Source organism: Myotis myotis, unplaced genomic scaffold (genome assembly GCF_014108235.1).
Source record: "Myotis myotis isolate mMyoMyo1 unplaced genomic scaffold, mMyoMyo1.p scaffold_m19_p_3, whole genome shotgun sequence".
NCBI classification, from domain to species: Eukaryota; Metazoa; Chordata; class Mammalia; order Chiroptera; family Vespertilionidae; genus Myotis; species Myotis myotis.
This window is the reverse complement of record NW_023416335.1, coordinates 203,479,258-203,504,813: the sequence shown is the minus strand read 5'-3', so window position 1 is coordinate 203,504,813 and position 25,556 is coordinate 203,479,258. Positions and strand designations below refer to the sequence as shown.

Sequence of the window (25,556 nt, the reverse complement as noted above, 5' to 3'; positions counted from 1 at the left end):
CCCGGCTTCTCTCCCTTCCCTCCTACAAAGATGTTTTTGTTACACTCTTTGCAGGATGTTGCAAGTCAAGAGTTACACTGCTGCACGGCAAACCCACAAACTCCAGCGAACCTCTCAGTTCCCTGGGGGACTGGGTACACACGGGGCCGGGGGGACCCCCAGAGTGGGCGGGAATGATGCACCCTGCTGCTGATCCATCTCTCTGGCAGGAGAGTTGGGGGGTCATGTAAAGAACACACAGACTGGGAAGGAATCCTGACACCTCGGCGAGGGGACCAGAGCTGCTTTTCATTAATGCCCGCCCCTGAGTAAATCATTTCCCTCCGGGTCCCTCAGAAGTAAAGGAGCCACGTGCTGCCCTAATGCCCAGCACCTGGTTAGGAGCCTGGGCGGAGGCTGGCGCATGGACCGCAGAGGACCAGCGTCCTGGGAGTGGGGGCGGGTGGCTCTGAAGCTGATGGGTGAGCAAATGTTATTTGGCCTCCAAACACCTCCCCCCCAGTGGCTGGTCTGACACCCCAGAGGAGAAATAGGACATCTGCCCAGAGGAAGGGCCTCTGGCCATGCGTCCGGGCCCTGAAGGAAGGAGGGAGCCGGGCAAACCTAGGAGCCACAGCCTCCCACCCTCTCCTGGCACAGAGTCTCCCTGTGCAGGACGGCGGCGGGGCGGGCAGGGGGTGTGCTTCCTAAACCTCCGCCCTGTCTGACCTGCCTGGAGCTGCGCAGTGGGTTTCTGGGTTGTTGTTGCTCTTCTTGGTCCCCCCTCCGCCCTCTGTTCTCTCTCTCTGGCCGTCGGAAGACATAAGCGGGTCCCATGACCGCGCTCGGGCAGCCAAGGGCAGCTGGCCAGGCCTGGCTCTGGACATTACATAACCAGGAGGCTGTGGATGTTTCCAAATCAAAGCAGCAGGTTCTACCCCCACTTAAGAGTGAGGCCCGCAGGTCTGCCTCGGGGATGGACGGGTGCCTCCCAGAGCTGTGCACCCGCCCTCACTGCTGGGGATGCAGACGTGAGCAGGGAGTAAAGGGGCTGGCAGTTCCCGGGGACCTGAGTGCACCCATCTTGAACTTCTGATTCGTCACCCTGTGTCTCCTCTCCCCGCCGGCCTGCAGTTCCTAAACGCAGGAGCCCTGCTTTCCCAGGGGCCTCCACGGCTCCTGGCTACAGCGCTGCCCACAGGGAGGTGCTTACAGAGGTGGCTGATGGGCCAGCTGCCACATTATCCAGCTCCTGAAGCAGCTCCTGTTTAGAAGGAACATGGCCAGTGTCCCAGCATCTGGAAATGCCTCAGCCATAGGGCCCTTCGGGGCACGGAGTCCACTCCGTGCTGCTAACACAGGGCAAAACCCAGGCCCAGGTGAAGGAAGGCTCCAAGATCAGCGAGCTCCTCAGGAGAGGAGCTGAGACCAGGACGCAGGTTCCCTAGACTTTGAATCTTTTCCTTCAGGCGGCTCCTTAGTGTGCGCACCGTGGGACCATGCTCGGGACAACGCTTAGCTGTATGAATAAGCCCACAAATGATGCTAACTAGCTGGGACGCAAGAAGACAAGGGAAACTGGGAAAATAGGTCAGAGGGTAGAGTCCCTGTTCCCCGATGAGGTTTCTGTGACCAGCACAAAGCTCAATGTAAAGCGTTGAGGAGGAAACCTCAGTTGCAACATCAGTGGCTGCACAAGACCCGTGGGCATGGTTGAAACTCAAAGTCAGGGCTTGAAAGGGCCGTGAGACAGTCTGGCCCAACCCCCTCATTATACAGATGGGGAGACCCGAGGCCCAGCGACGGCTCCCAGGGAGCTGGCCAGGTCTCATGGTTACCAGGTAACGAGGCTGCCTGCTGTCTGGATCCAAAGCCCAGCCTCAGAGGGACCCCACCTGCTCAGGCTCTGGGATGAAGCAGCCACCGTCCCCGCCCTCCTTTCCGCCCATCCCCTACTGCTGCCTCAGCAACACCCTCTCCAGCCAGGTGGAAGGGCTGGGGCTGGGGCTCAGGCTCAGAGAACACACACCAACCCTGCCCCCACAGCCAGGCCTCTTCTGGCAGAACCGACCCAGAAAGCCTCCTGAAGCCGGGCTGCGGTCACTCACCTTCATCTGCTTGATGGTGTAGATCAGCGTGCCGTAGGGCCCCTCCTTCACCAGCTTCTTCCCCACCACTCTGGCCCGGATCACTGCAGAGAGAGGCAAGACGAGACAGGGAGGAGGTTAGGGAGGCCTGAACCACATCATGCACCACGTCTCAGGTGCCCTTCCAGCCCCCAGGGGGCCGGGCATTGCTTTCTTACCGTTGAGCCAACTCGAATGGGTACCTGTGTGTATCAGAGCAAGAACTCAGATGAGGGACACTGGGTGGGGAGGGTGGAGGGGGTCAGGAAAGGCAGTTATTACTCGGGTTAATCACTCCAACATTCACAGTCGCCGCCCAGGAAATTCTACCCCCGGAGGAGTGTCTGGACTCTGTTCCACCACAATCCGAAATCGACTTCGCCTGTTAGAGCTTCGCGCCCTCCCTCCATTGCCCATCCGACATCACATGGTCTCCCAGAGTTACTCTCTTTCTACCAGTACCTCTTCCTGAGCCTCTTTTGGGGTTCTTCCTTTGTATGTGTAAATTCACCATGTCCTGCAGGTTTGCAGGGCTGCCATGCACCCCAGACTCCCTTCCTGCCCCAGGCAGCATCTTGATGGGATCCTGGGTACCCGGCACTCGGACGGCCAAGGATGCAGTGGCCTGTCACTCATGAGGGTGTGGCGGGGGGCAGTGCTGGGGAGTGCGGGCTCAGGAGCCCACTGAGCTGCTCCCATCCCAGCTCTGCTCTGCACGGCTGTTAGGACTGTGGGCCAGTGACTTTGTTTCTGGCCTCCAGTTTCCTCCTCTAACGAAACCAGGACACCAGGGGCACCCATCTCCTGAAGGGGAGGGACCAGGCAAGACAGTGCGTGTGAAGCGCTTGGCACCGTGTCCGGGCTGCGGTGTACGTTGCATGAATGTTACTTTCACTGTGATTATCACCATTGCCCAAAACAGAATGAATGGACTGACCACGAAAGGACTGTTTCCAGAAAAATAGCTCCCATTTATTGCACACCTACTATGCGCAGTAGTACATCTCACTTCTTCACTTCTCACAACCACCTGACAAGGGGGTTGTTAGCATCCACATTACATAGATGAGGAAACAGAGAAGTGAAGCCACTTCCTCTTTCTGAAGGTAAAGAGGGTGTAACCCCACCCTTGTCAGGGAATGGGAATGAGGATGAAACAAAAGATCCTATGAAATTTCTTACTATCGCGTCTGGGAGAAAGAAGGTGGCGCTCAGTCAATATTGCGTGACTACGAATACGACAATCAGGGTAACAGTACTGGGAACAGAAGAGAGGGGTTGACTTTGAGATCATATAAGAAGCTGGGCTTTCTCCTTTTTACTTTTAGTGAAAAAGAAGCTAGTCTTAAGCTGGCGGGCGGGGCGGGGTGGGGGGGGGGGTGGGTAGGGGCTGCCACAGGGCAGAGTCTTCATTAAGGGAGTCTAGATGCTAAGACCTTGACTGGAATGGAATGGATTTTGCATGAATAGCAGCTATGCTTTGAATCACAAATTGAACACACACACACACCTGGTAGCTCCGTGATCCTTCCCCATCTGGGATGTCCCACCATCTTTCTCAACTCATCACCTCTAATCTCATAAAAATGTATGACGTCACCAGTTAGGAGAACAAACGTTGCCCATCCGTTCTCACGATGAACATGGGTTTCTCTATATTTACTGGGAACTAGGTCCCCCATCCCAAGTGGGTTCTGTCCTGTCCCTTCCCAGATGAACTCGGATCCTACTTTCCCGGTCACACGTGAGTCTGGACTCGGGTGAATTAGCGGCCCCTCCAGCCCTGCTTGCCAGGGATGGCAGCCCACGGAGCCCATTGGCAAAGTGAGCCATTGAGCGTAGGCAGCTCGACTGGGGAGGCGGCGAGCGGCTGCTTCCAAGTCTGCTGTAGAAACGAGAGGTTGGCAGGACCCCAGGCTGGGCTCCCCCAAGATCCTGCCTGCACCTCTGCGTCCAACTTCACAGCAGCATCCTCGGCAGGGAGCCATCCTCCCCGAGGCCGGGACGGTTTCCTCCGCACGGACTCCCACGGGCAGGTTGTAGCAGCTTAACTGCTGGAGCAGAAAGCACAGCTGCCAGCACTTTCCTATGGGCTCTTCCTGAATTCATTTGGCTCCCTCTTCTCCTGCTTCATCAACACGGAAAGAAGGTAAACCAGGGAGCGAGTCTTTGCCTGGGGGGGACATGGCAGAAGTCCTTTAAATAGCAACAGCTACTTTTCCTGGCTCCCGAATGGCTTGGCTTCATTTGGACATAGCATGTCATCAGCAGACCTGTCCCGTAAGGCTGGGTACTTCAGTTCCTTCCTTACCCCGAAATGGCCTGAGCCTGGAACCTTTTCACCGGAGACTAGCTCAGTGAAAAGAGAGTGCGTTTTGTAGTCAGGGAGCCACATCCGAGTTTGAGTTCCCCCCTAACCGGGTGGCCTCAGGCAGACCCCGTGTCCCCATAGTTCTTTCCTCCTAAATCTGTCTGATTGTCTTGGCCCGGTGCCCCTCACGTGGCTCACAAGTGATGCGCTTATTACTAAAGGAGCAGAAAGACGGCAGAGATAGCATCGAGGAGCCAGGGCCCCGGAGCCTGACTGCCTGGGTTCAAATCCCAGCACAGGCACTGTGTGACCTCAGGGAAATGGCGAAACCTTTCTGTGCCTTCATTTCCTAGCCTCTAAAATGGGAATGATGGTAGCGGTACCTCGTCAGGTTGCTGTGAGGGTTATGAGCAAGCACTGAGAACAGCGGTGGCCCAGCCCAAGCCCCAGGTGTCGTCTGTCCCCTGTTGTTAACATTGCCACCACTACCATGACTCCCATTGTCACTGGTCCATCCTGGGCACCTTCGGGGTTCCAGCATGCCCTATGAGCTGCGGCCCGGGGGTTCATCTCAGGATGTGAAGAAAGGCAAGCTCATCAGAATACTGTGGCCTTGCAAAGTGTCAGGGAGAGATTGGCCAGGCACGGGGAGGGGGCGGGGGGGAGGAGGGGCACTCATGACTGATCCGAACACAAGTGCCTGGAGCACCCACTTTTCCACAGACAGCTGTCCCCTCTCATCACCGCGTGTCACCCAAGTGCAGACTGCCAGGGTCATAGTCCAGTGTTTTCCTTACAACAGAGCTGCGCTAAAGTTAAACAACATTCTACCTCCTAAATAGGCTCACAAAGTCCTTCCAAAGTCAAGTCTCTGGCCAACTCCAGATCCGCCTATTTGGTCTGTGAATGTAATGTGTCTTTATTTGCTTCAGTTTCTCCTCTGCAATTCAACTGTGTGCTATTTTTTGCTTTCCTTTTTGGAAACAAGCATGCTGTTTCCAAGGCATTTGCTGGCCTGGGGGCCATGGTGGGCAGGAGACGTATGGGCAGGTCACAGTGCCTGGGGTTCACAGTGGGCAGGAGAGGTGTGGGCGGGTCATGGTGCTCCAACAACAGACGTTTCCAGACTGGGAGCTGGCGGCACATCGGGCGTTCCTGCCACCTCGATGTGGCGGCTGGAAGCCAGCTTTATAGATTGGCGGGCTGACACCGGGGTTTTCTCTATTCTCCCTCGTGCTGGAGAGTGGCCCACACTGTCCACCCAGTGTCCTCCGGCAGCTACGCCAACATGGGTGTGAACCGGGTTGGTATCCGGCGAACTGGGTTGGGTGCCGGGAGGGTGAAAATAAGAAATCGAAGCCTCGTTTCCTGCCTTCGCAGAGCTCAGTCCAGTGGGAAGCCCGAGTTTAAAAGCTCCTGCTAGAGGGCTGGTGGCCAAGGTGCCGAGCACTAGTCGGAGGAGGGGGTGAGGGTGCAGCCTGAACCTCAGCCTCAGAGCCTCTCATGCTCCTGGGAGGGAATCTGGGCTTTTGGGGGAATGGAGCTCAAAAGCAAACACAGTAAAAGAGTGTTTTAACTTGAAAGTGCGTGAGAAGAAACTGGCCAGGCTGTGCGTGCTTATGTAAAAAGATACTTTGTAACCCTGAAGCTAAAGCAGAGGGCACACTGTCATGTTGCTGATGGCGATTCCCTGTAGATTCGTAAGTGTGCTGATCGGAGGAAGACAGCAGGGACCTGAAAGAGGAAGGAAGGGTGCCTGCAACCCAGCTCCTCTAATGGTCGCTTCGTGTTTATTTCCCTGTCATCGTCCTCGTAGGGTGGCAAAGGAAGGGTCTTTTCTGAGGCCAGATGCTCATGGCAAAGATGATAAGCAGGTGACCCCTCAGCAGGGAGGCCCACAGCCCACCTGGCTCAGCCGCTGAGCAGGTCCCTGGCCCTCTGCACCCTGCGTGTCAGTCTGTCCGCCGAGGGCAGGCCAGGCTCCCCTGCTCCTCAGCTGCCCACCTGCTGGTTAGCCTCCGCTCCGTGCATTTCATCGCAGCACATCAGTAAGTCTAGAGGAGAGGGAAGGAGCTGCAGCTACCGCGTACTGAGCCCCTCTATGCACCAGGCAGTACGAACATGTCATCTCACTTGTCCTCATGCTAACCCTGTGAGGTGGCTATTACTGTCCCCATTTTCCAACGGTGGAGGAGAGGATCAGGTACCCTGAGGGCGGTTTTGCATCCCAAGGGGGAAAACAATCGCCGGGTCCCCCAGGAAAGTGGACTCCTTAGAAACCTTTCCATGGGACTAGTACTGATTGCAAAAGAGGTCATCGTTTTTCCGCACCTCCCACCCCCACTGTCAGCTCTGCTAAGGATTAGAAAGGAGGAATGGTTCCTAGGAGGAAGGACCCCTGATATGCCCCCAATGATCCCCACATCCTCTTGACCACCCCTCCACCCTCTCCCAGTCTCTCTCTCTCTCTCACACGCACGCACCCTCCATTAGTAATGAGGATCGACAAGTAATCAGCATTAGCAATATAACAGAATGTCATCTGTTTAGCACACGATGTTCCCCATCAAGGCTTCCATGGAGGAAGAAACAACTTAGAAACCACAGAACCCGATGCTCCTAGGGTTTCCCACTGCACTGGAGTCTGAGGTCGGACTGATGAATTAGAGGAGACAGTGTATCTGGAAAAAGGCACTGCGTACCCCTGCAGCGAGAGCAGGTGACGTGCTGTCTCGTCACTGACGGTGATCTCCTGCAGGTTCTTAACTGTGCCAATCGGAGGAAGACAGAGGGACCTGATATCTTTCCTCATCCCCTGAGGTCTTGTCTCCACCTTCCACCGCCCTTCCCAGGGTCCTTCTCAATGATCTGCTGCCTCTTTGGTGACGTCTGTGCTTAAGCAAAGAGCCTTGGGAACTCAGAGGGGCCGGAGAGGCCTGCCCAGCTGGGTCCTTCAGTTGCCAGCCTGTGGCTCACCACAACCCAAGCCCCTCCACAAAGACTCAGAGCTTAAAAGATCAGTACAGGCGGCAGCCAATCGATGTTACTCTGTCTAAAGCATGTCTTTGGGTGAGGATTAAAAAAAAAAAGATCAGCTCACAAAAACCCCTGGAGACGTGACTGTGATACACTTGAGTGAACAGGCACAGAGCATGTGGGACCTGGGTGAAGGCCCTGCCCTGTCCCTGTGTGACCTTGTGCAGGTCACTTCCCATTCCAGTCCATAAGGTGGGAGTGATGTTAACCCACCCCAAGGGTTCCTGGTTGACCCAAGCTCCTTGCCCCGCCCCCTCCACCAATGCAGCCCTCGTCAAGGTCAGCCATGACCTTCGTGGTGCTCAGTCAGGTCAGCAGTGGGTCGGTCCCTTTATCCTCCTCTTACTCACATCCAGCCTATGGCTTTCACACCATCCGTACAACTGGCAGCTCCCACATTTCTACAGCCTCCAACCCAGAGCCCCCATGACCTTAATCCATACATCCATGAGTCTATATAGCATCTGCATTTACATTGGGAAGTTTAGCTAACTCAGCCCACCCCAACCTGAGCTCCAAGATGGCCCTTCCCCATACCTGGGCCTCCAGTCCGTCCCCTTCCCCATCTCAGGAGACGGCAGCTGCTTCACTCTAGCACCCAGCCTCCTCACCACTCCTCCATCACCCCAACACACCCCAGGGCCTTTGCCCTCGCAATCCCCCTGCAGGGACCCTCTTCCTGGAGTAGCCACACGACTTCCTCCCTCAACTGTTTCGCCCTCAACTGTTTCAAATCTCACCTGGTCAGGGGGCCTCCCCTGGTCCCCCCACGCCCCTCAGACTGGCCTTGCTGTGACAGTCCATGGCACTCACACTATCTGACATATTATCTATCCATTGTTTGTTCATTCATTGGCTCCCCCACTAGTTACTAACTGCTATAGCCAGGCTGGCACAGAGCAGGCCCATATTCATGTGATGAATATGAAGCTAAAAGTGCCACACACGGAGGATGATTTAAGAAAAAAAAAAAAAAAAAAAAAAAAAGATACGTAGCTCCCCTGGGTAACCTCTGGCGGATGACCAAGTCTTCCTGAGCCTTATTCAGTCAGAAGGGGTTGGTGGACCCTCGCCGGCTTGGCTCAGTGGATAAAGCATCGGCCTCCGCACCAAAGGGTCCTGGGTTTGATTCCAGTTGAGGGCATGTACCTGGTCGGGGCTCATGCAGGAGGCAGCCAATCGATGTGTTTCTCTCACATCGGCATTTCTCTCTGTCTCTCCCTTTCTCTTCCACTCGCTCTAAAAATCAGTGGAAGAAGAAGGGGTTGGTGGCAGTTCTCAGCTCCTGGGGTCAGATAAACATCTGGTCGGCATCGTGTGTTGAGCGTAGTGCTAGGCTCACAGGGAGAGGGAGCTGCATGAGCTCTGAGGAGCCTGGGAGCCAGAGTTTAGAGCAGCCGTGGGCAAACTACAGCCCGCGGGCCAAATCCGGCCCGTTTGAAATGAATAAAACTAAAAAAAAAAAAAAAAAAAAGGACCGTACCCTTTTATGTAATGATGTTTACTTTGAATTTGTATTAGTTCACACAAACACTCCATCCATGCTTTTGTTCTGGCCCTCCGGTCCAGTTTAAGAACCCATTGTGGCCCTCGAGTCAAAAAGTTTGCCCACCCCTGGTTTAGAGGGATGGGCAAGGAGATGGGGAATGGCACCCAGAGATGGCAACAGGGCATCAGGAGCAATCACAGAGGCCCAGGGTGGCACAAGGAGCGGGGAGTCTGCCGGAGAGGAGGGGTGTCAGGAGCTCCCCAGAGGTGACAGCAGACCTGGAAAGAGACTCCGTTTGCTTCATCTGTATCCAGAGGAAGGAGAAGCCTGGCTCAGGCCTGGGGAAGGGGCCAGGGAAAGCAGCCGGGGGTCAGGCAGAACGGCCCGGCTCCCAGCAGAGCCAGGACAGCCGCCCGCCTCTCCGGGAAGACGGCCGGGGAAAGGTGCGGGGTGTGCGGCAGGGCATCCTGGGTGAGGACAGATGGCTCCTCCGAGAAGTCTCGCAAACAGGCTCTTCCTCACCCTACCCCGTCCCCTGACAGCCCTTGGCTCTTGTCGGTTTCAAAGGCCCTTCTGGATGTCAGAGACGAGGCCCCACAGTTCAGAGGCGCCCCCAGTCCAGATGGAGAGGCTCCAGTTCAAAGCCTGTCCTGACGAACTCTTTCCGCTAAGTAAAAATATTAATCTTGGTTTTATTTAAGCAGGAGATTTTTGGCAAGAAACGAACCCCCGCGGCTAAAAATAAACCCAAACACACACACACACACACACACACACACACACACACACACACTCAGAAAAATCTGGAGAGCTGCAAATCATTTCAACCCAAGTTTCCATCACAGGGAAAGCTATTAAAACCGGGAGGATATTGAAACCTCCCTCTGCACAGAGACCCTTGTTTCTCAGCGCCCGCCTTGTGTGCTGGGGTCCCCCAGGCGAGGCTGTCCTGGGGGTGCCCTGTGCCGGGCCTCCCGGCGAAGAGCCAGGAGGGGCTTGTGGGGGCTTCCTGCTCCCCCCATGCCCTGTAAGCGCTGTGGGTTTGTGCTGGAGCAGCCCAGGGGCCCGCTGACGTCTGTTGTCTATGAAATGAAGGGGCCCAGAGAGGGTAGCAGAGGGAACACGGGTCCAGAAAGGTCAAGTTGCCGGGAACGTGGAGATGATCCAGAAGGAACACAAGCACCATCAACATCTCACTCCTGCTGGCCTGTGTTAAGAGGCGACCTCGATTTCCAACTCTTAAAGGACAGAATTGAAGCGTCACCCCCCAGGCATATGCCCAGACTTGGGCTTGATAGATTTCATTCGCAGTCAAACCACTTCTAAAGCCATCCACCCTCGACTTCTTCCTGTGGTCACGGACAACAGGGCCGGGAGATATGGGTCATTTGGCCCCAAACAGAGCAGTCATGGAACTGGCTGGTTCTTGGATTCAGGGCGGACTCACCTGGGAGGGGGACCATCCGAGATGAGAGATGGCGTTTCTGTGACGGTTTCTCAGAGGCCAGTAAAGCAGCTGCTCCAAAGCACAGGGGGTGGGCAGGGTGATCCTCCCATAGCCCCGCTCATTCTCCCGGAACAAATGGGGCCACAGCCTCACTCCCATCCCCGCTAAGCGTCCCTGGGTTTCACGGCATCTACAGGATTATTCTGAAGAGCTTGGCAACATTTACACGGCTCTCCAAAGCTGGGGCCCCACCTCACGTCCTAGCACTCCAAAACCTCCAGCACCCCCATGGCCTCCCCCACTCCACTCCACTGACCTGTCCTGTGATGCCCCTTGTCTCTGTGAGAGTGACTTGATCCCCAGGCGTCTGTCTGCCTGTAAGATCCCCGCAGCTGAAATGCCACCTCCTCCGGGAAGCCAGCCTGGCCCAGCTGCACTAGTTTCTCCTTTCTTCTGCTCAGCTTCCTCTCTCTGTGCACATATTCTACCTCAGTGATTAGTTCCTTGGCACTCACTGGCCTGAGTTGCTAGAGAAAAGGGACGGCATCTGGGATTCCAGCTCCTGGCACTGTGCCTGGAATCTGGCAGGGTTCTCAAAACGTTAGTTGAATGAATAAATGAACGAAGCTCCAGGAAGGACTTAAAGATGACGCGATAAAGGAAGACAGAGATGGCTTCATGTGTAGGCTCTTAGAGTATTAGTTCCTAAGGGTCACCCAGAAAAGAAGAGGGTTCAGGTCACAGTGTGATCTGAGAAGCTGAAAGGGGACCCCCCCCCCCAAATACTAAAGATTCACATCCAAAGGGAAGCGCATCACAGGGTCCTGTTACAGGAGGTCCTAGTTAACATGTCTCTGTGAAGGGGCAGCACCGAACTCTGCCCACAGGTGAGAAACCCAAGGCTCAGCATCATTACAGAGGTCAGGGTGCAACCGCCTCCCCCTCCCTCCCTTCCTCCCACCTCCCCTTCTCAGGAGAGGGAGAGGGAGATAGAAACATCAGCGATGAGAGAGGATCATTGATCAGCTGCCTCCTGCATGCTCCCTACTGGGGATCAAGCCCACAACCCAGGCATGTGCCCTTGACTGGAATTGAACCTGGGACCCTTCAATCCACAGGCCAACGCTCTATCCACTGAGCCAAACCAGCTAGGGCTGTAGGTGGGGACTTGCTCCAGCACGTGACAGTGTTATTTCTCGGGTGGGTTTCCAGTCTCCGAGGGCAGTGATGAAGATGTCACTCTGTCCCTCCCGTCAGCCTTTAGGATAGCACATGCCCAAAGCACTGAGAAGCTCCTAGAAGCAAGTCCAGGCTTTGCTCACCCCATTTTGCTTCAGACCCCACAACAGTCCTATTGCAGTACACATCCCATTTCTGATCTTCAGAGTGAGGTCTAACAAATCCCTGTCCTGCCCACCCCCCACCCAACCCCCCCACACACACTCAGCCTCCCTCCTCTCAAACCCCTTGACCTGTGGGAGTGGTTTTGCCTTGGGTGTTTGGCTGCCTCATCTCCAATGCATCCCAGCCCTGGGGTGCACACCGACCTCTAGAAAGTCAGGCCCCACTCAGGGTTCAGAGACTGACCTGCTTGCTCACAGCCCTGCTGGCACCCAGGTGAGGGGTGCTCAGAACACCCCCACCCCACCCCGAGGGCTCCAGCCCTCCCAGGGACCCATGGGAAACTTTATCCCACACACGAGGCCCCAGAATAGCTGCCTGGTCTCCAGCCTCGGCCCCTTTGAAGCGGTGCCCGGAAAAATGCCGCGCCGGCGAGCGGTTCTCAGAACTGGGAGCTTTCGGGTCAGGTCATTTTGTGAGACCAGGGCAGCTGGCAACATCTCAGGAGCCATCTGCAGAGCTTTATTTTCTGCTCATTGGGATTTGTGTGCTAGGAGAGCCCAGGGACTCAGGGCGGGTCCAGGATCCCTCAGTGGCACGCAGACCTACAGATGCGTCTTTGCAGACACACAGTGGCTCTGTTCCCAGCATGCTCTGGGGTGGGCGATGGCCTCTCTCTGCCTGTCTCCGGGGTTATCCAGCACAGGTGCCAGTGCAGGTTGTTCAAAATTACCAGGGATTGGCTTCCTAATCTTGTTATTGCCCTCTTTGACCAAAGAGGGCAGTAGTTAGCATTCTTTACTTATTTATTTCTTTTAAAACAGAGGTAGGCCTCCTTAAAAGGCTCTTGGGTACCCTTTGGGTTCCTTTTAAAATAATCAAGACCTCCCCTCCTTTCCTTAACTTCTTTACCAGCCAGGGAGATTGCAGACACCAACTGGACACAACTCGGAGGGTCCCATTGAAAGCCAGGCCTTCCCTGTCCCAACTCACTCAGAACTCCCCCACCCCACCCCAACCCCCAGCTTACAGCCATGGCCCCGGGGAGGGGGCACTCAGCCAGGAGCAGGTATGAGGAAAAACAAGTCCAGATTAGAGATCTTCAGCCCCAAGACAGTTACCAGGCATAGCTAACACCGCGGGTGTGGAGGAATGATGGAGATAAGACCCAAGCGCCTTTTAAGGAGGCCAACCTCTGTTTTAAAATAAATAAGTAAAAAAGTGCTAACTGCTGCCCTCTTTGGTCAAAGTGGGTAATGACAGGATTAGGAAGCCAGTCCTGGTAATTTTGAACAACCTGCCTGCCTGGCAGTGTGATGGGCGGGGAGTGGGGAGATGGTGTCAGCGTTAAAGAAGAAAAAGACCCCGTGCCCCTTGAACACCTTCTGAATGCAATCCTCCGTGCCTGCGCCTCTTGTTCATTCAGTAAATATTTCTTGAGTGGCTACTACGCACCAGCCGCTGTGAGGGGTGGTGGAAGGACACAGTGAACAAAAGAGACACACCTTACAACTAATCCTTAAAACTAACTTGCGAGATGGTGGCATGACTCCCACTGGGTAGATAAGAAACTTGCCAGAGGTCACACAGCTAGGAATTGAACCCACACATGCCCGGCAGCAAAGCCTCTTCCGTCTACTACTGGACAGTTTCCCACATCTGCAGGAATCAGCCAACAAGTCAGATGCATCAGAAATGCAAAGAACAGGAAAATCTCCAAGGCTGAATTATCAGAGGACTCACAGAAGCCACAGGCAGAACTGTGAGGAGGGGCTTATGAACTCCCCAAAGCAGAATAAGTCCAGCAATTGGCCGAAGGCCCCATGGTTTGAGGATGGGGAGCACAGGCCTCAGGAGAATGGTCCCTGGGGGCAGTGGCCAACTTGCCCTATTGATAAGAATATGCTATCCTTGGTTATAATGCTAATTATAATACTGTGTGCCGTCATCTATCAAGCCCTCATTAGGCACGCCCAGGGATAACTGGATTGTCCCATTGGAGCCTCCATAGGACCCTATAAAGGAGGTGCTGTCATTAGCCCTGTCTTCTAGAAACTGAGATTTCTAGAGACTTTCCAAGTGACTTCCCCCAGGTCATCTAACCAGGAGGCGGTGGGCCCAGCATGCCCGTCCAGGCAGCCTGGGTCGTACCTCCCTCCCAGAAGCACATCCTCACTGCGTGTTACAGGCCAAAGACAGACTCCAGGCTGCCTGGGACCTTCACGGCCGCTCAGTGTGACCTGCGCAGCATTTCTTCCCCCGTCCTATGCCAGGGTCCATCTGGCAAGTAGGCAGGCATCTCTGATCTCTGGCCTGGGTCAGCCTGTTCCACATTGAACCACTTTTTGACTGAACCAAAATTCTTCTTTATCCTGCCTCCTGTGGCCTCCCCTGTGAGCTGACACCTTAGGCTTACCCAAAGCATGGGTGAAGTGCATGGTCATGCCCCGACACGGTCTCCTAAATAAATATTTTCACAGACTTGGATGGCCCTCCAGCTGTGACATAGGCCCGAGGCCCCTGGTCATCCCTGTCTCACTGTCGGCCGTTAGGGCTTTCATGGTGTTGGTGGGGATTGAACGCAGATTCCCCAGGGGTTGCTGCTCAGTGGCATTCACCACCCTCCAACAAAAACCCCTACTGTCTTCAAAACAGACTCTGTCTCCCAACGCTGACATGGTCTAATCCGGTGGTTCTCAACCTTCTGGCCCTTTAAATACAGTTCCTCATGTTGTGACCCAACCATAAAATTATTTTCGTTGCTACTGCTTAACTGTCATGTTGCTACTGTTATGAATCGTAATGTAAATATCTGATATGCAGGATGGTCTTAGGCGACCCCTGTGAAAGGGTCGTTCGACCGCCAAAGGGGTCGAGACCCACAGGTTGAGAACCGCTGATGTAATCAATACCTACTCCACTAAATACCTGCACTTATTTGGGTGTGGAAGTAAAGGAATCTGTGATGATGGGAGGGAAGTCTTATTACATAGGAAGTATGGAGCAGTTAGGCAGAAGCCAAGGCCACGAACTAGGAGCTGGATTCTCTTTCCAGTTCTTCCCTTCATTTGCTGTGTGAACCTGACATATTGCTTCTCTCTGGGAGCCCTCGTTCTTAACTGTGACAAATGAAGAAGTTGGACTGATGTGTTCTCGGGTCCCTTCCGACCTAAGGGTCTAAGGTTATTTTACCTTCACTTTATATTTCCACTTCCTGCATGTCCCCTGGGTTCTACTTCCTCTTTTTTGGTAATGGCCCCAGCAGGTCATGTCCTCCCTGTTGGTTGGGTCTAGAATCATGTCCCTAAAAAGTTGATCAAACTTGAGTAAGGCATTAGGATGCTTCAGGCGCCTCCTCTGGCCTTGTCTTAAAGGTCTTTCTTGGCCTGTTATCTGTCTGGATGACTTGAAGTCACCAAGTGGGGGGACAGCAGCAAGTACAGAACTGGCTCCTAAGTCACCCACCTGGTCTATCAACTCCCCAATTTGAGTGGCTCATACCAATCTGTTTTCTTTTGAGCCGCTACCTTTTTTTTTTTTTTTTTTTTTTTACAATAGCATCCTATTTCCTAGGCTGTTAGACCAGCAAAGAGTTTATTTCCAAAAATTTAAACAAATGTGGGATCATTTCCATGGTTAAAGCACATTATAGATGCACTGGATGTTAACGTCAGGTGGGGTGGATCCTGACATTAATGCCTGTGAAAGGCGGGGTCTTCTGCTCCCCATGTTCTCATATCTACCTACAGAAGATTCCAGGGAACGTGGAGAAGAGTGCTTCTGCTTCCGTCTCTCAGTTGTATGTAATCCGAGGCCATGGACATGCTTCCAGGACATCATCTCCAGGGGGACTATGCTCTCATGACCTCACAGGTACCAAATGGGACTATGCCGCATCCTTGAAGATCAAGTTCAGGCACCCTTGCCCTGTTCATTTAACAATAGCTAAGGCAGTGATCTACTCGGCACGGAGACTGCTCCAATTGTTCTTCAAGAACTTCAACAACCCACCTCCCCAGTTTTCACGCAAGTGGGACAGGGCACCATCCACGCCCTCCTCCCCAGATGGCTTCTTTCAAATGCTCCTTGAGCTCCCTACAGCGAAAGCTGATCTTCAAACAAGAGGGAGCTCTTTTCTCTTCCACATAAGCTCAGGCCCCCACGCCCCCCTGAAAGGCACCCAGGGAGGTATGAAGTCCAAGCAGCCACCTCAGTCCAACCTCAGCCACGCTGCATCCCAGCCCAGGAGATTTCTATTTTTGAAACAGAAGGAATATTCAACATTTTTCCCTCTGTCAATATTTTTATCTCCATCTCCCACCTCCTCCCTCCTGCCCCCAGGCCTCTAGTTGGGGAAGGAAAACAAAATGGTTGTTGTTTTTCAAGGCTAAACAAAAACAAAAGCGGGTCTCGGCGGAGGCCAGCAGATCGTGATGTTCTTGGCGGATTTGCTACGCGCCAGCAAAGGCCGTCAGCAAGATCTACAGGAAACACCTTGCAAAATCCATGGGGAGAAGCAGTGAAAGGCGGACACGCTCCGGGTCCACGTGACTGGCTCCGAGGCCGGGGCACAGGAAATGGCTGTGGGATTCACAGCTCCCTGGTGTTTCCCACCGGGAATTCCTTTAACTTGCCTATCTGTTCCCAGCTGGCCCTGCATGATCTGTGCCCAGGGGACCCAATAAGTAAGGTCAAAGGCAGAAAAGTCAAAGACCCTTCCCAAAGGTTTAGCAACACCACGTTTTCTGTGGAAGAGGGACGCACCATGAAGTGGTCAAGAATTGTGGGAACTTGGGCCCCGAAGAACCTGGAGTTGAATCCCAGCTGCAAGTCCTACAAGCTGTAGGCTCTGGGGCACATCACGTAACCCCTCTTATCTTGGAAAGTGGAGACGTGGCCATCCGTGCGCCACAGGTAATTGTGAGAATGAAGTGAGACGCTGAATGTAAGAAGTAGCGGTGATGACATGAGGATGATTTCACAAAAGGCCCCTTTTCCCAAGGTGGCAAAGAGGCTGGGGGGCAGCAGGAGAAGGAACAGAGAGGGAGATAGAAAGGAAAGTGCGGAGTCCTCGCGGGGGCCCACACGGGGCACTGCAAGCTCACAGCCCGGCTGCCAGCCTTCCCTGTGAAGCGTCAGCTGCCCCACTTCCTCTGGCCCAGGCCATTGCGCTTTCAGGTCAGGTTGGAGCGAGGGACGTTGACTGGTCTCAGTCCAAGTGGAGTGGACCCAGAGCAGAGCAGGGACAGGGGGAGGAAGCCCCACAGGCCCTTCGAATGCATTGCCAAGCCTTTCGGGATCACATCTGGTCCCTTTCTGCCCAGGGTCGGGGGAGAGTGGCTCCATCATGTGTGGGTGAGCCCCCAACCCGTCCTCGCAGAGAAGTATGGGTATGGGAAGCCAGCGCCGGTGTGCACAGCGAGGCAGCGAGCCATGGCGTTGGCAGGCCTGCCGGGCCAGGGTCAGCAGCCAGAGCCCGGCTTTGTTCAGGCCAGAGCAGGGAACAGCCAGAAGCCAGCATTCTGTGGGGAAGCCATGGTAGAGGGAAGGCCAGATGCAGGCCAATTAGGGACTGATGGAAACCAGGGCCATTTTTCACAAAAATTGGAGGCCGGTGCCCTGCTATGGTGGGGAGGCTGGCTAGATGGAGCATCCAGCACCACCCATCTCCGGGCCAAGCAGCAGGCCCCCACATGGGTGTGAATGAAACGCTGAGGGCGCCCTCCCACCACCTCCCAGCCTCTGCGCTAAGGAAGTGCCAGTTGGGAGCCAGGTGGGCCAAGGGCACATGTTTCCTGCCCCATCCGCCGCTTGGTAATAATCACAGGTATTCTTTCAGCACCAGGAGGGACAGTGAGCTGGGGCGATTCTGTGAAGCCCGGCCGTGATCAAGGAAGGAAGGTTCAGATCAAAGCGGGCACCCGCTTTAATGCTCAGCTTACTCATGCCTCCCTCCCTGGCGTGGGACTGGAGTCAGCAACGAGGGGAGGGCGGGGTGCCGGGGGGGGGGGGGCTGCCGAGAAGTGCCCAGCTGACCTAGCAGTTCCTTTTACCCTGCCCCCCTTCTTCAGCGGTGCCACACTCTGGCGGGCAGAAACGGTGCCAGTTTCGGCGGGTCCCTTGTGCCAAGTTCAAGCTGGTGGTCCCTAAAGCATCTCTGGGGCAATGGGGAGGTAAGGACCGATGGGTCACAGGATTCATGTTGTTGTCCTCCCTTCCCCATCGCAGGGACCCCTAATAAGATAGGAAGGGTGTGGATTTCTTTCTGTGGCCAATGGACTCTTCAGTCCCAGACTCCCCTCTGCCGGCCTCGGCACTGAATCTGGGAAGGCTCAGTCCGGAGCGCTGAGGAGCCAGACACATGGAAGTAATGCGTGCGGGGAGTGAGTGAGGGACCCGTCTCCCAGGGGCTCGGCTGAGCCGGGAAACCTCAGCTCCAGCCACCGGGACCACTACCTCTCAGGCAGCCTTGGGCAAGTCACCTCCCATCTTGGGACTCTTTCCCCAACTGGGAAGCCAAGAGATTGAATAAAGGCCCCGAAAGTCTCCGAGGCCCTAGGGCCCATCCCGATGGGGAGGAAAACTTCTTTAAATGCTGGTCCTTCCTCCCGTTGCGCACCACCCTGCAAGCGGCTGGGTCAGTGACCTGCTTCTGAGGCTTCTCTAGCACGACAGCCGGCAGGTGGCAGAACCTCCCGGGGCTCCTGTCTCCCAGAGGCCTGCTGCCTCACATCAGCATAAAAGAATGTGGTCCCCAGGGGCCCTGTGAGAACTTCCTTTCCTGAGCTGCACCCACTCCAGGCTGGAGCACAGGAGCTGGTCCGGCATTGCCTCTCTCACGCTGGGTGATCTGGGACAGGATTCGCCGCCTGTTTGCGCCCCCACTTCCTCATCTAGCAAAAGGCATCCGTTCATGAATTAACAAATGGTAGAGTTTCAGGTATGTTCTAAGCGCCGAACAAGACCAATGAGGTCTCTACCCTCTTGGTGCTAAGTAGTGATGGAGGAGACAGACAGAACAATATATAGATTACCCAGTGATGTCAGGGGATAGAGAATTGGGAGAAGGGGGGGGGGGAGGGGGAGGACTTTAAGATAGGTAAGGAAGGGAAGGTGACGTTGCAGTTGAAACCTTCATGATGAAAAGGAGCATGTGTTCCAGCCAATGGCAAGCTGGGGGCAATGTGTTCCAGCCAATGGCAAGCTGGGGGCAATGTGTTCCAGCCAATGGTAACCTGGGGGCAGTGTGTTCCAGCCAATGGCTAGCTGGGGGCACTGTGTTCCAGCCAATAGCAAGCCGGGGGCAGTGTGTTCCAGCCAATGGCAACCCGGGGGCAGTGTGTTCCAGCCAATGGCAAGCCGGGGGCGGTGTGTTCCAGCCAGTGGCAACCTGGGGGTGGTGTGTTCCAGGGTGAGGTTGACAGCAGGTTCGAAGGCTGTGAGAGGGGGACAGACTTGGAGCCCTGAGCATTCGAGGAAGAGCTGGAATCCCCATGTGGCCCCAGCGAGGCAAGGCCAGGTCCCACAGAGCCTTCTAGAACCCGTTAAGGCAGTGGTTCTCAACCTTCCTAATGCCTCGACCCATTAATACAGTTCCTCATGTTGTGGTGACCCCCAACAATAAAATTATTTTTGTTGCTACTTCATAACTGTAATTTTGCTACTGTTATGAATCATACTGTAAATATCTGATATGCAGGATGTATTTTTATTGTTACAAATTAAACATAATTAAAGCATAGTGATTAATCACAAAAACAATATGTAATTATATATGTGTTTTCTGATGGTCTTAGGCGACCCCTGTGAAAGGGTCGTTCGACCCCCAAAGGGGTTGCGACCCACTGGTTGAGAACCGCTGTGTTAAGGCATTGGGAGGCCACCGGAAGGCTTTGAGCAGGACACTGCCGAGATCGGAACGGCATTTTAAAGAGGTCACTCTGGCTGCTTTTGGGGGAATGGGTGGGAGAGGGGGCCTGAGTGAAAGCAAAGGAATTAATAACAGCCACAGCCACACCCTTTCCCTGCCCACCTCCCGGGTCCCTGTGACGTTCCCAGAAGATTCATGCTGACACCTAGAAACGTCCAGAGGCACCGGAGGAGGCATGGGTCCCCACAGGTTTTAAAACCGTTTTTACAAGGAGGAGCTTGCAAGTCTGGCACCAGCTCTTTGGAACCGGGTCCCGCGTGCATTTCAAGGAAACGAGGCTGGGCGGCAGGTTGAGCCCTGCCCGAGCCATGCAGCTGTCCAGGTCCAGATGAGTTCACCGCTTAAACCAGGAGCTCCGCTCCCGGCCATGCCTGGCTCTGCTTCTGCGGCTGGTGCCGGACGGGGGTAAGCTGACACTCAGCAGTGCGGGCAAGCTGACACCCCGTGCAGATTCGCTCTCTGGATTCCTGGCCCAAGCGCGTCTCTCCTGGCCTCACTCTCAGGACTGGGAAGAAAAGAGCAGGGGGGCTGGAGGTCTGTGCACTGGGGGAGTTTCTACTTCAGAGTGACCTCTCACAAGGGTCATGATCGCCAAGCCTCAGGGTCCGAGAGAATGCGCCCCAGTGCTCAGAGCAGCAGGGCTTGGAAGCATTGTGGGTTGGCAGCAATGGCACCTGGGGGCTGTCGTGGGGACCCGTCGGGGAGCAGACGTGAGGAGGCCTGGCTGAGCACCTGCCTTCATTCACTCACTCACTCATGGACCCTTCAGGGTGACAAGCTTTGGGCTGAACAGTGGACACACCCTGGTGCTTAGTAAATATTTGGGGAATCTGAAAATGCACCATAAATTACATCCCGACTAAATGTAAGTGTATTTTAAATTCCGGGAAGTTCACGGAAGAGAATGATTGGCTGGGTGGCATGTACCCATGCACCGATATCAAAATCCGTGGATGCTCAGCTCCCTTGTATAAAATGGCATAGCATTTGCATGTAACCTACAGACATCCTCTCATACCCTTTAAATCATCCCTAGATTATTTATCATACCTGCTGCAATAGAATCGCTAAATAGCTGTTTATGCTGTATCGTTTAGCGACTAAGGACAAGAAAAAAGTCTGTCCATGTTCCATACAGACACAGCCATCAACAGGCCTAACGACAGAGTGCACGTTGGCAAAATCGTAACTTCTTTTTTCTGAGTATTCTCGAGATTGGTTGAATCTGGGGCTTTCTCCATGCCTTTTATTTTCTTGTGTTATTTCTTTTTAACACAAATATTTGCTTAAGGAAAGTTGGGAGGAAAAAGGTAAACAAACCATATAGTAAATCCCTAAGCCCGCATTACAACTATTCTTCATAGTCATAGGTTACCGTCAAGACCTTTCCCATGCTCACGGGAGCCTGTGCGTGAGTTCTGCCCCCAAATAGAATCAGATAGGACATACTTGTTGGTGACCTTGGGGTTTTTTTTATCCTAACATGTCAGTTTATATAGCTCTGCCTCGTCCCTTTGAATGGCTGTATTGTTTCCAACTGCATAAATATACAGCAACTTGTCGGACATTTTTATAAACAGCTCTGCGATAAACATCCTCGTGCGTTCGTGTTTGTGTGTACATACACATATACTTATATAAATGTTTATATACATGTGTGTATACACACACATATACACACATCTTTGCAGACTTACCTGATTGCTTCCTCTGGATCTAGAATTGATCACTTTTGAAACCTGTCATTTTAGTATCAATGGAATCCCAGTCAGCAGACCCTCCCCGCTCATGAGCCAGCTACTCCGCAGACACTGAGGTCTTGCCCTGAGCGTAGCTGGGGAAGCATGAGGCAGGGTTTCCCAGGTCCTCCAATCACTCCTCCTTCCCCCATCCTCCACTCTCAGCCCGCTCCTACCCCCCAGGCCAGCTGGTGATCAGCCTGAAAGGAATCCTATTTGCCCCAGTCCTGTCCCTTCTCTGCCTCAGACCCGTCCTGATATTTCAGAGTTTTTACAAGGTCTGAATAAAATCCCAGACAGGCAGGGCCGAGAGGAGCCCGATCTCCTAAGTCATAAAGTCACGGCCGCCTCCCCGGACAAGGTCCATCCTGCCTCTGCCTGCCCCTTTCTGCTTACAAGAGCCCTCCGCTGGCGGTGGGCAGTGTCAGTGCGCAAAGCCCTTGGCTGGCGGAGCAGGGAGCATCCTTTGGTCCAAGAGTGAGTGCAAACTGCCTTCCCCTCTCTGCTTAGTATCAGAGGTATTTGCCTCAAACACTGGTCCTGAAGCAGAAGAACGACATCGAAAGGAGAGAAAACAGACCTGAGTCATGTTGATGAAGCCAGCCATCAAAATAACCCGCTCAGCTAACAGAAGTACTTCCTCCTCTATGTATTCAGGAAACCTGCACCGTACACACATGCCGCTAACAGCCGGAACTCAGTGGCTCTGCCTGGCATACGCTTATGTATATGTTACTATAAATACACACGCGTACACACACACACACACACACACACACTCACACACTCTTGTAAAACATCTGGTTGTGTCTCCCACCCCTGATTCCTGAGTGAGCTGCAGCCAGGGATCTGCTGTCTCAGGTGGTGCCAGTCCCTGTATGACTATGGGGTTCAAAGATACAGTGCGTGGTTTTCTTACCTTGTGCCCTCCTCCCCCCAACAAAGCACCCCAGCTGCTCAGGCCCCGATGCTGAGGGAGGCCCGCTCCGTTGGAGGAAGGGAGAGAGGGCACTGCCTGTACTCAGAGGCACTCGGGCTCTCTGACTGTCTAACTGCGACTCTGCCTTTCTATGCGCTGACTCCCTAAGACGCCCCTCCGTTACTTTCACACCCACAGGTGTCAAAGGTCTTTCCTCACAGTGACCGTGTGGCAAGCCATGGGTTGTAGGGACACCCCGTTTTCTGGGTGAGGAGATGGGGGCTCTGATTTAGAGCGGCTTGCCTAAGACAGCATGCATGGCTGAGGGTTCTGCTGTGACTGCAACCAGGTCTTTTCACCCCAAGTGCAGGGGTCCCCCCGTTCCTCCCGTCCCCAGTTCCCAGCCCGAGTTTCTCTTGGCAAAGCTTCTGCTTCCCTCCAGTTGCTGTCCCAATGGAGTTCATTCCCCCAGGCCCAGACCACTCCCCTCCAAGTCTGGGCAGCTCCGTGCCAACCCACAGCACCCTGGTTATTTCTGCCTGGGACCAGGAGGGCCTGCTGCATCCGGGGTTCTCCAAGCTGACGCCATTTGGCAGCCCCCCAGGTGCAAAGCTGGCTTTTCTGTTTAGAAGAGAAGCAGAGAAAGCCCACCCCACCCATTGCCCCCAACGGGAACACCCCCACCTGCACCCTGGGGGCAAGTCCCAGCAGGTTCCAGTCCCTCGGGAGTAGGGCGCATGGGCCAAGGGGCTGTGGAGGACTTTGCACACCAACACTGCCCAGGAATGGGCAGACCCCATTGCCTTTCCGCCACCTGTGCTCTGGCCCCAAATCCAGGGGAGCTGCCGCGTCCTCCCTTTCCCACCATTGTTTTTATATCTGATTATAAAATAATGTGTCACCAATGTGAACTTTCATTTTCCAAAAAATCGCACTAATCCCACAAATGAGACATAACGAGTACTGATATTTTGGTGTATAGACATTCAGACTTTCCTCTAAGCATCTATATATATTCTTATCCTTTTTTAACGAACGGGCTTCTGTTACTCCAAAGTACACCATGGGGAAGACTCCCTCCATCATCCGACAGAGACTGCCTCGGGCTATTACATGGCTACCCCTGGCTACTGTAAATACACCCTCATTTAAGCAATCTATTCAGGGCAGACATTCAATCGACCCCTATGGGGTGCAGTTGTGGACCCCACTGCTTGTTTCTTTGGACCACATTTCCGGAGATGAGACCGCTGGTTCAAGTGTATGCCCAGGTTTGAGGCTCGGATTCTTGGGGCCAGACTGTCCCCCAGAGAGGCCATGCTAATTGCTTTGCCCAGCAGCAGCCTGTGAAGGTGACAGACAGACCAACGCTGAGAGGATGGGAATGCAGGGGTCATGATGCCCCGCCCCAGCCCAGGCACACGGCCTAGTCCCAAGGCATCGGCCCCCAGCACAAACGAGTGGCTGGCAGGTGGGGAACGAGCAGGTGGGAGGAGCTTGGGCTTCTCTCAGAAATCCGAAGCAGGCAGCGTGAGCGGGTGAACACAGGGTGACAAGAGGGGCTACATGAGGAGTGACAAATGAATGCCCAGCCCAGGATCGCAACCGCTGGAGCTGCCTGCCCCGCTCCCCAACCTGCCCTGGCCCAGGGAAAGGCCTCGCCTCTCTGGGCCTCTGTTTTTCCATCTGTTCGGACAGTCTTCCCTCTTTGATCTCAGAATCAGCCTTCAGACCGGAGGAGACAGGTCTCCCCCATCCTCCTTCCATCCGCCTTTCTTTGGTCTCTCCATTGTATCCGTCTTTATAAACTCCGCCTTCACGAAGAGCCACACCACCCTTTTCACTGGCCCAGCTTCGTGATGAGCAGGAGCGAGAGAGTGGGTCTCATTGGAGAGTAAAGGGCATGCTTTTCATATTCAGCTTCAGTTCAGCGTCAGCTGAGAGCCCCTGGGATTGCCCACGTATCTCGCCCACCTTCGCCATCAGCCCTGCATGATAAACCGGGTCTTTCCCATTTGCTGTGGGGGGAACTGAGGCTCCGATTTACAGCATTTTAGTGAAACGTACCCTGTGAGTAAAGAAAGAGCTGGTGTTCAACCTCAGGCCTCTGTGAGGCTCATCTCCGTCTCTCTAACAGCCTCCACTGTCTCGCCAGCCTCTCCCGTGAGAGGATTGCTCGTGCTCAGAAATACAACCACCTCCAGCGCAGGGCTGGGAGGTGGGAAAGCATGAAGTCACCCGATTTCTCAGCTCCGTCATGCTTGGCCCAGGCACCTTGAAGCCAATTAACATGTTTCTCCCTAGCTTTTATTATCTATAAAAGCAGCAGCGAGGGCATTAATTAGCAGTGTCTGGCAAGACCTTCTTGGCCTCTGTATCATTCATACAGTGCTGCCCGTCCAACAAGTAAGCAGTGAGTTTCCTCTCCCCCTTCCAAGAGACAACATGTATAGACTTGGATTACAACTAGGTGTGAGCGACTTGTGCCATCCTCTACCCCAGAACACATCCCAAACCCCAATTCCTCCGCCCCCACCCCCCACCCCCCGGCAGCCCCAGGTGCTTGCTGGCGCCTGGAGGGAACCAGATCCTGGGGCTGCTAAAACTCAAATTCTCTGGGGCGTGTGCCCGTCCCTCCCCAGGCATGTTGCAGAATCAAGATGTTCCCATGAAACGTAAGGAGAAAGGTTAGGGCAGGCTGACTCGAAAGACTGCCCCTCATCTTAAGAGTCCATGGGATTTTGAAAAATTTGCCAACAAGCTGGGTGCCCATTGTCCCCAATTCCAGGCCTTGTCCCCTGGCTCAGCTTTCCTAGGTGCCCACGTGGTGGCAGGGGCTTCAGTAGAATGAGTGGACGGGCAGAGCAGGGACACACACACACACACACAGTGGAGGAAGGAGGGAATGACCTATGGTCATGCCCAAAGGGAATGACAGTGGCCTTGGGCACAGAGCCAACCTTGGAGAGGGCCTAACCAGGCAAGAGCCCTGACTCGCTGCCCTTGCTGAGCCAGGAGCAGCACCTACACTGCACCTCCGTGGGAATCAGGAAAAGGCACCCCCGCTCTAGGTGTCGGCAGCCTGCACCACACGCCACACCGAAAAATACCTCCAAAGGCCCAGGGCACTCGGGCTCCTGGAAAGACAGCAAGCTGATGGGTTTCTGAGGAAGCCAGGAGGTGGGATGGGTACCACAGGAAACCATCCTGGGTGCACGACCTTCCCATGGGCTGCAGGA

At 54.3% G+C, this 25,556-nt stretch overlaps 2 protein-coding genes across 3 annotated transcripts in view; one reads left to right on the top strand and one right to left on the bottom strand.

Annotated features, from left to right (window-relative positions):
* The window catches only part of SYN3 (synapsin III), a 388,952-nt gene that overhangs the window by 136,836 nt on the left and 226,560 nt on the right, over window positions 1–25,556 (top strand). The window lies entirely within an intron of this gene.
* Window positions 1–25,556, bottom strand: part of TIMP3 (TIMP metallopeptidase inhibitor 3) — a 54,345-nt gene that overhangs the window by 10,651 nt on the left and 18,138 nt on the right. Inside the window, exon 2 of the mRNA XM_036297704.1 lies at window positions 2,088–2,170. Within this exon, the coding sequence (XP_036153597.1) occupies window positions 2,088–2,170 (83 nt within the window). The remainder of the gene's footprint in view (window positions 1–2,087; window positions 2,171–25,556) is intronic.